The sequence below is a fragment of the Dendroctonus ponderosae genome, unplaced genomic scaffold (genome assembly GCF_020466585.1).
Source record: "Dendroctonus ponderosae isolate FM_Combo_2020 unplaced genomic scaffold, Dpon_F_20191213v2 Dpon_F_20191213_4, whole genome shotgun sequence".
Taxonomy (NCBI): domain Eukaryota; kingdom Metazoa; phylum Arthropoda; class Insecta; order Coleoptera; family Curculionidae; genus Dendroctonus; species Dendroctonus ponderosae.
Genome location: NW_026018611.1, coordinates 6,923,341 through 6,936,027, shown reverse-complemented (window position 1 = coordinate 6,936,027; position 12,687 = coordinate 6,923,341). Strand labels below are relative to the sequence as shown.

The 12,687-nt window shown below is 34.5% G+C and overlaps 1 protein-coding gene across 3 annotated transcripts in view; it reads left to right on the top strand.

Annotated features, from left to right (window-relative positions):
- Nucleotides 1-9,388, top strand: part of LOC109537125 (breast cancer anti-estrogen resistance protein 1) — a 48,130-nt gene extending 38,742 nt beyond the window's left edge. For all 3 annotated transcript variants that reach the window (XM_048665941.1, XM_019903710.2, XM_019903711.2), the window contains one exon: nucleotides 7,474-9,388. In XM_048665941.1, the coding sequence (XP_048521898.1) occupies nucleotides 7,474-9,009 (1,536 nt within the window). In that variant the 3' untranslated portion in view covers nucleotides 9,010-9,388. The remainder of the gene's footprint in view (nucleotides 1-7,473) is intronic.
- The last annotated feature ends 3,299 nt before the right edge of the window (nucleotides 9,389-12,687 follow it).

The window sequence follows — 12,687 nt, the reverse complement described above, 5'->3', positions numbered from 1 at the left end:
AAGAAGAAGAAGATTGTGTCTTCTTTTATCCGAAAGAACAGATATCGAGCTGAATTTCTGGAATTTTTTACTCCTGTTTGTTTTACTAAATTTCAATATTAATTCTGCACTGTAAACTATATTCAAAACATGTATAAAACGGCTAATCTTTGTTCGTATGAAACGGATCTTAATTATCGGATTATAAAATAAACGGATTATCTTCAATATTGTCGGGTTCTGCTATTTTTCTGTATGATCTGTTTTTGCTTCTTTGTCTTTTACCGTTGCCTTAATATTGAGCCACTCTATCTATGTGTATATCTAGAAGCCTAATCATGGGACGGAAACAACTGAAACTTTTTTGTTTTTGAGGTCTTTGTTTATCGATTATTATGTTACGATTTTTTGCCGTTTTTCGATTTCTGCCTCGTTTTTCCGTTTTTTACCCACTTAATCCATCGTTTATTATTTTCTTTGAGGACTTTTAAATCTAAATATTTATCAGGCATCCATTATTAGCTTTTTGTTAAAGTTAGTATGAAGAAAGAACTTATCTTCGATATTATTCGGTTCTATTGCTTTTTTGGTTTATTTTTTTTTGTATTTATTTATTACGTGCTTAAATATCGTACGGTCCGTTATTTATTTATTTAAATTATTTTGCAGCTTGGGAAACTGGGTCCCTAAGCTGCTCATTTTTTTTTATCTGGAAGAGCAAACAAATGGAACTTTTTCTTTGGTTTTTGGTCTCGCTTATCGATTATTCGTTGGATGTTTCGCTTGGTGCTGTTCTATAAATGACGTTTTAAAGGTTTCGGTCGCGATTTTATTCATGTTAAAGCTTGCTCTTTTACATTAATTCGAAAATTGCGACTAAAATTCATGTCGTTGTTCAATTTCAAATTATATTATTTTCAGATTTTTTTGCTGCAATTTTACGTATCGAAATATGTATGTAGATCCAATTTTATTATTTTTCAAGTTTAATGCAAAATATTGCGCCTGTGGATAAACAATATATTAGTTTGATTAGTGATGGGTAACCGGGATTTTTATTACCAGGATTAGATAATTTCGTTCGATATTTCAATTGCAACGGTAAAATGTCCGCAAAAATTTTGCAAAACCCGACTTTCCGGAAATAGAACGGAAATTKTGTTAAGTGATAAAAACATACGTGTACATAAATATCACCAGTAAATTTAGAGCTAGAGACAGGTAAAGATACAGATTCAGAAGCTTCCCCGGATGAGAGCCCTAATTTTCCATGAGACTGATATTGTTGAAGGGCGTTCATGAAAAAAGATGAAAATACTGAGAACAATTAACAATAAATCAATCAATGCTCCTACAAAATTTTTCCAAAATTTTCATGATACAGCCCCAAAAAAATTAAGGTTTTTTGATAATTTGGAATCAATTGCTTCTTTTCAGTTAAAGTTGTAAACAGGATTGCTCTAGTAAAAATAAATCACACCTAATTTAAGGCTTAAACGGGAATTTTTCTAAAAACATTTAACTAAATTTAAAAGCACTTTCCATGCTCGGGTCTCATTGACCAAATAGTGTCGCTTTCCTTTTCATATGCAACCATCAATATGGCCTAGGAAAATTCAGAAAAAAAAATGTTCAATATGATCGATGTTCGCCCAACTGTGGGTGCGCGTGTTTAATACCCAGTGATTATTTTTCAAAAAGTGTCATCTGCAACGTTATTTCGAGAAGGAATTCGACAACATCTACGAGAATTAACCCGCACATTAATCTATCGTTAAAAGACACAAATAGGTGACTGTTGGAGATTAAGCTTTAACGATCGGTTTAATGGTCCTTCGACTTGCATAAGCTTGTACTAATTAACTAGAAATATTTTTAAAACTAATAGATAGTCAGCTACTGGTTGTAAAATTTCAGTTCTAGGTTTATGGTCTTGTTTAGAGCAGTTTGGGATTTATTTAATATATCGGCGCGGTTAGATAGGTTGAGTAAGTGGTACTCTTACAACAATCTGTTTTTACGTTTATTAGCTAGCTCTATTGAAAATAATCAAGCCGAGTTTGACGCAGAATATGTTGGCGGAATTATCGGCATCATTTCTAGGAAGCGTCAGAAAAAAATTAGCAAGAGGAAAAAACGGATTTAAGTGTGAACAGCAAACAGAGATCCATCTGTTCTGCAAAAACTGCTTCAATATCAACAGTACCATCAAAACAGAAGTGCAAGTGGCGCCAGACGTAAACGGCATTAAATCTTTCAACACCACATTTCTCCCGAGAAGTTAGAATTGAGTGTTTTTGCTTCTTGAAAGTTAATTGAGTGTGCACTAAAGGTTACCAGTACCATAAGGCGCTTTTATTTTAAATTTAAATTGCTACCAAACCGAATTGAATTAATTCAGTGAACTTGGTAGTTAAGAAAAGAAAATCGTTTTGTGAAAGCCATTAATTTGCTGCATTTTAACTGAAAGAAGTACGTTTAAAGTTAATTTGTTTCAATTAGTTGTAAACTGTTTACTGTTTTATTGATTTTTTTATATTTTGGATAATTTTTTTCACTTACGAGCGCCGTCAGAGACGTTTATTTATTCAGCAGCTTAGTTGCCTCAAATAGTACACTTTAACTATATGTATTACATTTTTTTTAACAAAGTGGTTCACCAATGATTATTTACCGCATCATTAATATATTTTTTAATAAAAAAACTTTAAATTATATTTTTAATTTGTTTCACTCGTCACCGACGTTTGTTTATTGCTTCTTTTAGGAGAAAATTGAGTGGTTACGAATTGCTCCTATGTATGTAGTTTAGTAAAGAGTTCTGTTTAGAAGAAAATACGAAAGTTAACACATGAAAGCTTTTGATTTTTACATGTGCGCATTTTAAGCTTTTAAATATACCGGGTTGCAAACTTACATAAAGTTTTGACGATAAGTCCAAAATGGTGGTTCCAGTAAAAAAACATAGTTGATTACCACTAGGTATATTGAAAACTTGTTTTAAAACATATAACTTTTAAACACTGAAAACTTTCAAAAGACACATTTTCTTCTAAAATTTATATTTTTTGAAGTATAGCACTTTGGTGCACCAAAGCACAACCCTGTATATATTTTATATTTAGATTACTTAATTTTATCACATTTCATGTGTTTCGCATTCTATCTACCTACCCAAAAAGCGATAACAAAAAGATTACATAAATAATATTTCTAAACCAATTTTGTTTCTACCAAGTCGAACCTGGGAAAATTGTAGCTAATCTTCGACTTTTGTTTTTGTTTATAAGTAGAATTTCTTGCCTTGCAAGTTGAGGTTTAAATTTATAATTGAATGTACGTATATTAACGTTTATTAAACCTGTGTGTAAATCTACAGTAAAAAGATGTTGATACAAATCAAAATATAAAAACAAGTTTGAAGAATAGAAGAAGAAGCAAACTTTTTTTGGCGTTTAATTGTAGAATATAAAAACAAATGAGCTAATGAGAATGAGCTGCTGATGAGAGCTAATAGGCTCGAAACAGGTCCTGGTGGTGCCTGAGGTTAGCGAACATAGAAATTTGCACTGGTTTGTATTGTAAGATATGTAAAGTTGTATGTTAAAATCTTCCTCTGATCTAACAAGAATACAATTTAATTCTTAAAATATGAATTGAAAATGCTAAGAACAGGTATCGAATCAGGAGCAATGAATAAGAAAAGGATTTTCAATACAATGAAACACGAGAGTAATTATCATTTGACACATTCCAACTTTTAATGCTTATTGTAATATTTTGTTTTATTGTTTTTAGTAACAATTTTGTCTCAATGTCCACATGTCCCAACTAGTTGCCTGTCCATTGAAATGAGAGTTTATTGAGACAGATTTTAATTGATTAAATTTTTCTCGAATTTCATCGGATTGGGAAAAATGTTGTTTACATATTTTTAGTAAAATGCAGCTTCTCTAAAACAACTGAAATTATTCAGTTTCGAACTCAAAGAAAAATGCTTTACTGAGTTAAAAATACCAAAGCGGCTGTTCGAAAATTAAATTATTGACTGTAAATTAGTTGTGTATCTATTAACATAAATTTGTTGAAGGAATTCAATGTATATGCTTTCAGTCGGCCGATTTATCACTCGGGACGTCCGAAGACGTCTGATTTGTTATTTAAATGTGAACAGAATGCTTATTCTAGCAGCCTAATAATAGAACGAAACTCTAAATCAGTCTATTTGTGAAGAATTGGTTAAAACTCGTTAAAACTCACTGTGCAGCTTTCGGAATGTAATGGGAAGCAGCCGATAATGATAATCAGAATTTTCATCAAAATGTCTTTGAGATATTTAATGGCAATCAATAAATCTCGCCAATTAGCTAAATGAACGCAGACCCATAATTATTTAATTTTCTTTGGCTTGGGACGCTTCCGATTCGTAACATGCCGGGTATAAAACATCAAAGAGAGCAGAGCCGAGCAAAGCCAACATTTTCTTGCACAAGAAAAATGCAAGTGCAATTCTAAAAATAGGAATGAGTCAGCCTGTATAAGGTATTCCACATAGTACTTGCTTTTTGTATAATTTGTCCTTATAGTGAAGTTGTCTCGACCTGATATGGAAGTTCTTTGTTAGACTTCGTAACGATAAACTTGCAGATACACATCTTTATATGATGGTAGTTTGCAGGTAATTGATCTATCTACTAAAACGTTTTCCGAAATGCTCGTTTACAGGGTGTTAGCGGGTTTTTTACGAGTATTTTAATTTAATTTCAAGAATTAACTTGAGTGTTGAAATTTTCCTGATATAGCTTTAAAAGCTTCTCAGGTAAAATTTATGTAACAAACTAGATACGAGTTCACATTTTCTTGAAAGTCGGTTGAATATGTTTTTTTTAAAGAAGGTGCTTCAAAATTGAGTTCCCGCAACAATAATGAAGAAAAACGTAATTTAATTCTTGAAAAGTTCGAATTACGAAAAATCTGCACGAAATTTGAGACCATTTTCTTCTTCACTTGCCTAGAATATTCAATTTGCTTGTAATTACCACCGTAAATTAACATATCGTGAAATCTGTGCGTTTTTCATGTAGAAGATTGAGTTTATCCGGATGGAAGGTGAACTTTATCCATGTCGTCCATTTGAAGTTTCACAGAGTATAATAAAAAAAATCCAACAGCAAATACGCTCTCTCATATGCTCCAACAACTACAAGTTGTTTTGGTCATTGAGACCCAACAACAAATCACCCTGTATATTTGCTTCCATTCTATCTCAAAAGTAAATCATAGTGCATGAGACATGGTGTGTCATACGCACATGACTAAACCAGCTGTAAAAGGATCAAGTTAATACGATTTGACGTAACGCACTAACAAAAAATGTCTGAATCCTCTGCTATTGATGGTCAAAGATCTACAAAAAAGTTATGTTTTTTGAAATACCGGGAGAATGTTAGGATGGATTTTAATGAAACTCGTGAAATTATTTTTCTGTAAGACTCATATTTTGAAGATGCAACCTAGTTTGATTGCACTGCTCAAGTGGTGAATTATTGAGTGTTTTTTTCGTACACAAACTATCAGCGCGAGTTTGATTAAAATGGGTCGCATCAGTCTCCCGATATTTCAAAAAACCTAAGTTTTTTGAAGAACTTTAACTATAGTAGAGAAGCCAGGCATATTTTGTTAGTAAAACTAACGTCTTCTTTTGAACCGAAGAATTTGCTTTTTGCTTACGAGACACCCTGTATATTGAAAATCACTCTGTATAAAAGTACTTAGATGCTTTATTTTTATGATGTGTGCTTCTTAGAATAATGTCTAATGAATGGTTCTTTAATAATTAATAATTAATAATTATTAGACGTTTACGGAGACCACGATGTATGATCTCTCTGAAGATTTGTACATATATTTGTAATCAAATTTGCTCTACCATCCCAAAATATTTTAAAAAATGCGACATTTTAAATGAGACACCTTGTATATTATTGTACAATTTAAGGCGCTTTCCAAAATAGTAAATAAAATTATTTTTTTTTACCAAAACATAACTAAGAAATATTTGATTACGCCATTTCGATACCCGGAAATTAAACATTTTGGCTCTGTACATTTATCCAGGCTGTCTTGAAATTAGTGATATTTTAGCTACAAATAAAATTCACTTTAATTGTAATTTTTGTGTAACTGTAACTTAATTATAATTTTTCAAATAAAATGTTTATATTAGTCCATGATCGGGAAGAGTATTAAATTCCCCATAAGATGGTATATCATGTATAAAAAATTGATCTAAAGCGTCAAATTTCCAAATAAACTTTTTGCAAAAACTCGAATATTTTGACGTATTTGTCATAACGGTTGGAGACTGAGCGACATTTTGAAGCAGCTGTCAGCTTCACACTCAGCGTAGTTTCAGATGCAGGTTTTTTGCGCTTATCACTACAGTGATTTATTAATTAATAAAATCAACTATTCAAACGAAGTTTTGATAAAACTATTTATTCCTCACGAACCTTGTGACTAAATTCTTCTATTCCTAGAATTCCTCATTTAAAGCAAATTAATACAAAAAATTGTGTCGCACAAACTATCAACTGACAAACTGTCAAGCTGACAGCTGGTTTAAAGTGTCGCATCATCTTCAATCATTATGACATTTAATGTCAATCTTCAATATATTTCCAGTCTTTAGAAAACATGTCATTTGATAGGAAATTTAATAATGTTCTCGATGACTGGGTGTTTCATTTGAAAAATGCCATTGGATTCTAGCTAAAATATCACTAATTTCAAGGATTTGTATAATTTACAGCAAATTGATAAAACTTTTGATAAAATATGGATATGATTTAATATGTATATCGAAAACGGCTTTAAATAATCTATTTTTTCTTACTCGAGAACTTGCTTTACTGAAACATAAAAATGTGAACCGTTCATTTCTCTATATTTGCAAAATCGGACCTCAAGTTTATCAGTTTGAAATTTTCCGAGTAATGTAAATTCAATTTTAAAATGATTTAGTTATAATCTAGTGTTTACGGTACCTTTAATGCAATTTCTTGTTTATGGAGCTATACAGGGTGGGCCACCGAAAACGAAACGTTTCAAGTTTATTTACTTTATGTCCAAACACTGTCATTAAACCCTCGAGGAGGGTGGTATTCGCTCTTAAACTGTTAAATCGGAAGTGGGGTTGAGTAACAAGGCGATCATGCCTACTTTGTAACATGGTTATATGGCCTTATGTGGCATTTTTCAACATTAATTTACGTAGTTAATTGTCTTTTTCTTGAAAAATCCCTGTAGTTAAGCATAGTATGTTACTCGCATAGTAAGGAGTTACACATACTGGGAGGAAATGGCACCCATTCTGTGCTTATAACATAACATAATATACGATTCTTTTGTCACTAATTTTGGCTTGAGTTATAGCAAAGCCTTATTGATTCCCACCGAGATTATAAACTTAGTTCAATGTGTGTTTTATTGTAGGTGATCACCCCGAAAAAGTTCAATGATGTCTACCTGTACGACACGCCGCCGTTAAGATGCTCCCCCATACCAGTTTCCGGCCACAGTCCCGGAATCAGTCCGCGGGATCAAGTTAACGATTGTTACGACGTGCCCCCCCGAGCCATTCCAGTGGGGCACGAGACCTACCGAAATTGCCCCAGATTCTCCCCAGCGCCCTCGTCGTGCGTCTCCCCCATAAGTCGAGAATCGGGCGAGGCCTACGATATTCCCCGATCGCTCAACATCAACCATCCACTCACCTCATCGAGTTCGGCCAGCTCCCTGACAGCCGACTCACTAAGTTCCTCAAACCGTAGCAGCATGACCAACATGCCCGACTACGACATTCCTAGACCGCTTAATCGGGGCCCCCAGCTGGTGTTGGCGCCTCCGCAGCCCACCTACGACGTTCCTCCATCTCAGCAGCAACTGAAAGAACTACCGTTAGAGTTAAATTCAGCTTTGGAAAATTTGGAGAGGCTAGAGACTGATACGTTGAGTGCAATTTCAAAGTTACTCGGGTTTGTTTGCCCCAATTGGCGAACGCGAGAAAAATTGGAAAACAATAGACTGGAAATCAAACTGGCTGTAACGAGGCTACGGACATCCCTTCACGATTTGGCGGAATTCGGCGAAGGTTCGCTGGGAAATGCGGCGAAAGCTTCCGATAAAAATTTAGTGGTCAAACTGGCGCCTCAAGTTTCAGCGCTTAGAAAATCCGACGCGTTAGTACAAGGGGCGTCAGAAGTACTGGAAAGGCACAGATGGGCACTCAGTTTGCTGGCACGGCCAGAAACTTCCGACAAAGCTTCCAAACCCGATGAACTAGAGCAGCTGGTGGCTTGCGCCAGAGCTTTAACGGAAGATGTCCGGCAAATAGCGTCCTTTATTCAAGGGAACGGAACGCTTCTGTTCAAGAAAGAACAACCTATTAGTTCAACCGAATGGGCGGAAGAGTACGATTATGTAAGTTTCGATTCCAAAGAAAACGTTTCCAAGCAGAATGCCCAAATTCTCAGCGAGCTTCCACAAGAACTGAAAAAGGGCTTCGACAACTGCGTTAAACACGCAGACGACGCCGTTTTCGAAGAAGGCAGCCCAGCATTACCACACGACGATAAGCAACTTCTCAAATTTTTTGCATCGCAAATTATCACGCACCACACCAATTTAACACATGCCATAGACTCTTTCCTTCAGACGGTAGAGCATAATCATCCGCCCAAAATCTTTCTCGCCCATGGCAAGTTTGTAGTACTCAGTGCCCATAAATTAGTTCACATAGGAGATACAGTTCACAGAAATATTTCATGTAAAGATATTAAAGAACGAACCTTGCGTTTAGCCAACGCTTTATCGGATGCTTTGGCCACTAGCGTGAATAAGACGAAACAAGCAGCACTTCAATTTCCTTTGGTCAGTGCGGTTCAGGAGATGGTTGATTCGATCGTTGATATTTCGCATTTGGCCAAAGATCTGAAGGTTTGCCTTGTACAGGCCGCTCATCCTTTATAATTTTAAGTTCGACAAGTCACAGAGAAAAACATCCGAGCGCACTAATTTCGTCAATCAGTCACATTGAGTTTCATTTGCCAACTACTGTTTTTCTCTGTAACAATGTACCTACTACTTGATTTGATACTACTATTTTTCTACGTCATTTAAGTGTTTTCCACGCTCCACACGCCATAGTTCTAAAATGTGTACAAAAATAATATTTAATTTTATATCAGCTGCAAAAATTAGGGGCGTGGAAAGCAGTTAACGTTTGGTTGTTTGTGAATCGCTCAAACTAATTGCCAACCTGGAGGAGTTTCTATTAAGTTCGAAAGCTTTATTGTTTTTATTAGTTGTATAAACATTTTTATTTCAATAAATTTTACGTTGACTTTTATTTTGTTTTCTTTTTGCATGTTTCATTTGATTTGCCTTTTTTTAGTCGAGTTCTAATTATCTCGACCAGTTAGACACTTGACTCTTTGAACTGGGGAATTTTAATGTAAGGTATAAAGTTTCTAAAGACTAATAAATCGCTTACTGATAAACCAGACAATACTGGCTAAATGGGAAACGTAGGTGAGTTATCAGCGCCAGTCGAAATATATTGGTGGGGATCATCTCAGACTCCTTACATCAAAACTAACTAATATTCAAGTTTTCTTTTAGAATTCGGCTCATTATCCGAAACTGTTAAAATTAACCTTCCGCTTCAAGTGTCTCAGCCGTGTACTTTCTTATTTAGTGTATACGCACTAAATATGCAAAATCATCTCAGAAATCAATACCAATCTGATTTTGGCAGAATTTGTTGATCAAACTCGAAATCAAGTAGAATCGCAGAGCTCTGAAAGAAACCCTGAAAATCCCATTTACGCCATTAATTACCACTATATGAACGTCGAAAGCGTCCCATCAAACCACACATTCTAAGGGCTTCGATGAGTAACGGAAAACGCACAATAACCCGCACTAATATTATGGTCTTAGAATCGATAGCATGAATCTTAAGTTAATTAATTTACTTGCTAAAGTACGATATAGTTTTAAGTAATTTGTTAACAGGAAAGGTTAAACGTAGCAATTAATTGTATTTATTGTAGATTGATGATAGCGGGAGGAAACTTGCATTAAATTTCCATTTCTTTTTGATAGATAAATCTACTGCAATAATTTTTTTATTGCATAAAATTTATTGAGTAATTTTTTTATCAACATCAATGCTTGTTTACTCCTGTTTGTGTTTGTGCAGGGTTATCACGGATGAAATGGTTGTTTAGTTGCCGACATTAAAAATAAATACGAAAATTTATAAGACAACAGTAATCCTAGGCATGGGTAACTCAGTGAATTTTCGGGAGTTGGCGCAGTGATGCCGAAATGGCTTAGTGAGCCAACCCAACAGCACCGGCGAATTGCTGTGTCGGTCGGCAGTCGCCCATTTGTTGCGGGAAAACATTTCGAAAATAAACAAAAAATACTCTACAAGTTCAGAGTTGGGCGTTGAGTAAAGAATAGTGCGCTCTAAATGTTGTCAAAATTCCTGCAAACCCTCAAAAGTTCATTCAAATCGCTTGAAATCCTGAATTTTGCGCGCTTCGTAAATGTTGACTTGAAAATGAACGCTTTCACGCATCTGCAAACTCTTCATTGAAAAATTCCAACTTCTAAAGTAAAGCCAGTAGAAATTTGAAAGATTGAGATGATGTAAACGTTTTTTTAAATGAAATTTTGGCGTTAACTTGCACCTAAATGTCTGATATTCAAATTTCGTATGACCTTTGTGACAAATTCACCAGAGTTTGCTCACGCATGTTGCTATAACTGAATCAAGTTACCAATTATGTATCCAATGCTATAAAAAACGAACTCTGCAGCTCAAATGGTTCTTGAGCAACGTCAAAAAGAGTGGCGTCATGTTTCGATCGATTTTGCAATAAAAAAAAACATTTTAGCAAAAAGCTTAAGATGAGCTTGATATAAAAAATACAAAGCCGCCCAAAATATTTCCAAAGTTTAAATCTTAACTCCGAAAGAACCAATAGCTCAATCGATACCAAATTCACTAAATATGGGACTAAAAGTTCTTCCAGGGGCAAAGTAATGCTAAACTTACCGAAAATTGCGCAGTGCCATCTAGAAAAAAAAGAACAAAATGTGTTTAGTACAGCAGGAAATATGTCCAAAGCCAAACTTTTTTGAAATCAGCAAAGCAAAGAGAGAGAAATATAAAGAATCCATAAAACTTCAGTTGCTTATCGGAAAACTAAACCCAGTTCAAGCTAAAAGAATTGTAGATTAGAGATCATTCTTACCAGTGTTTTGCAAGCTGGCGCCCCAGCATCCATTTTCTACCCATTAATCATCAAGAAGTTGACTACAGTTTCACATACTACCGCACTTGCCATAAGGGTCACAATGATTCTATATTTCCCAGAGTGTGATTATCGATCAATTTCGTCCACTATCTGTAGCAAACTGAACATTCATACACTGTTTCGAGAAAAAAGACACCGAACTACAGAATAAACATGATTATTTAATCATTTAATTGTTCGCCCTTTCGATGATTCATGCTGCACTTGGCAGTTCGATTTCAGCTTGTTTATTGTTGGCATTTTTGTAGAAAGTGCCTATTCGCATTGCAATATTTCCAAAGGCAAGTTTCACGTTCCCACTTAACGGAAGTCAACGACAACTAAACGAAAAACGCTCCGAGTGTCGATCTTTCCCTAATTTAATTTTAAATTTAGACCCACCTATATTTGTCTGAATTTCACTCAGCTGCAGTGATTAATGCACAACGCCAAAACTAAACTAACTTAATAACCGAATAAATTTTGTTTTTGTAAAATATTGACTAAACAAAAAAACTGCGAAGAAATCGCTTAAAAGTTAAGTTATTGGTCAATTTCCGAGCGATGATAGAAACCAACTAAATTTCAACTAATTAAAACTTCTGATTTAAAGAATTATTCCGCCACATGCGCAATTCGAGGTGCAGCGCGATGACTTATAAATCACCAACTCATAGCGGCATTAACTCAAAAGCCCAACTCAACACAGTGTTACCCAGGCCTAAGTAATCCTAAAAAATTTAAACTGTTACAGAAAGTTCACGAACTTTTCGACCACAAGTGCTCGCTGTTTCTCGGAAGAACTGATATTATTTAATTATACTGTCTGTACATCTTATACCTACTCATTTTAGCGAATTATAAAATAAAAAATGAAACTTTTCATGAAACTTCAATACAAATAATTGAACAATTTCAAATACTATCGTGGTTTCTACCTCATTAAGCAACAAAAATCGATTAATAAGCAATACCAAACGGTGTTTTTGTGTGTTTCAAAATTTCCTTGTTTCGAGTAAATTGAGATACAAATGTGACGGTAAATTATTAAATTCTGATTGAGACCTGATCCGACCTGACCAATGCGCAATTTGATTATTCACCACTCAAATTTTTCTACTAGTTTCTTCTATTTGTCTGACTTCGATTTTCTTACGAAACTTACACTTGTTGTCTTGGCCGAGTACATTTTTTAACAAAACTGAATTTAGATAATTTCCTTACTTGAAGAAAAAATATGCAATCGCTTTCCATTTTTCTTGTATTTACCCTGCATATGCACAAACGAGAAAAATGGGCGACGGGATGGAGATACATTTTTTTTCAATGGTTATTTCAT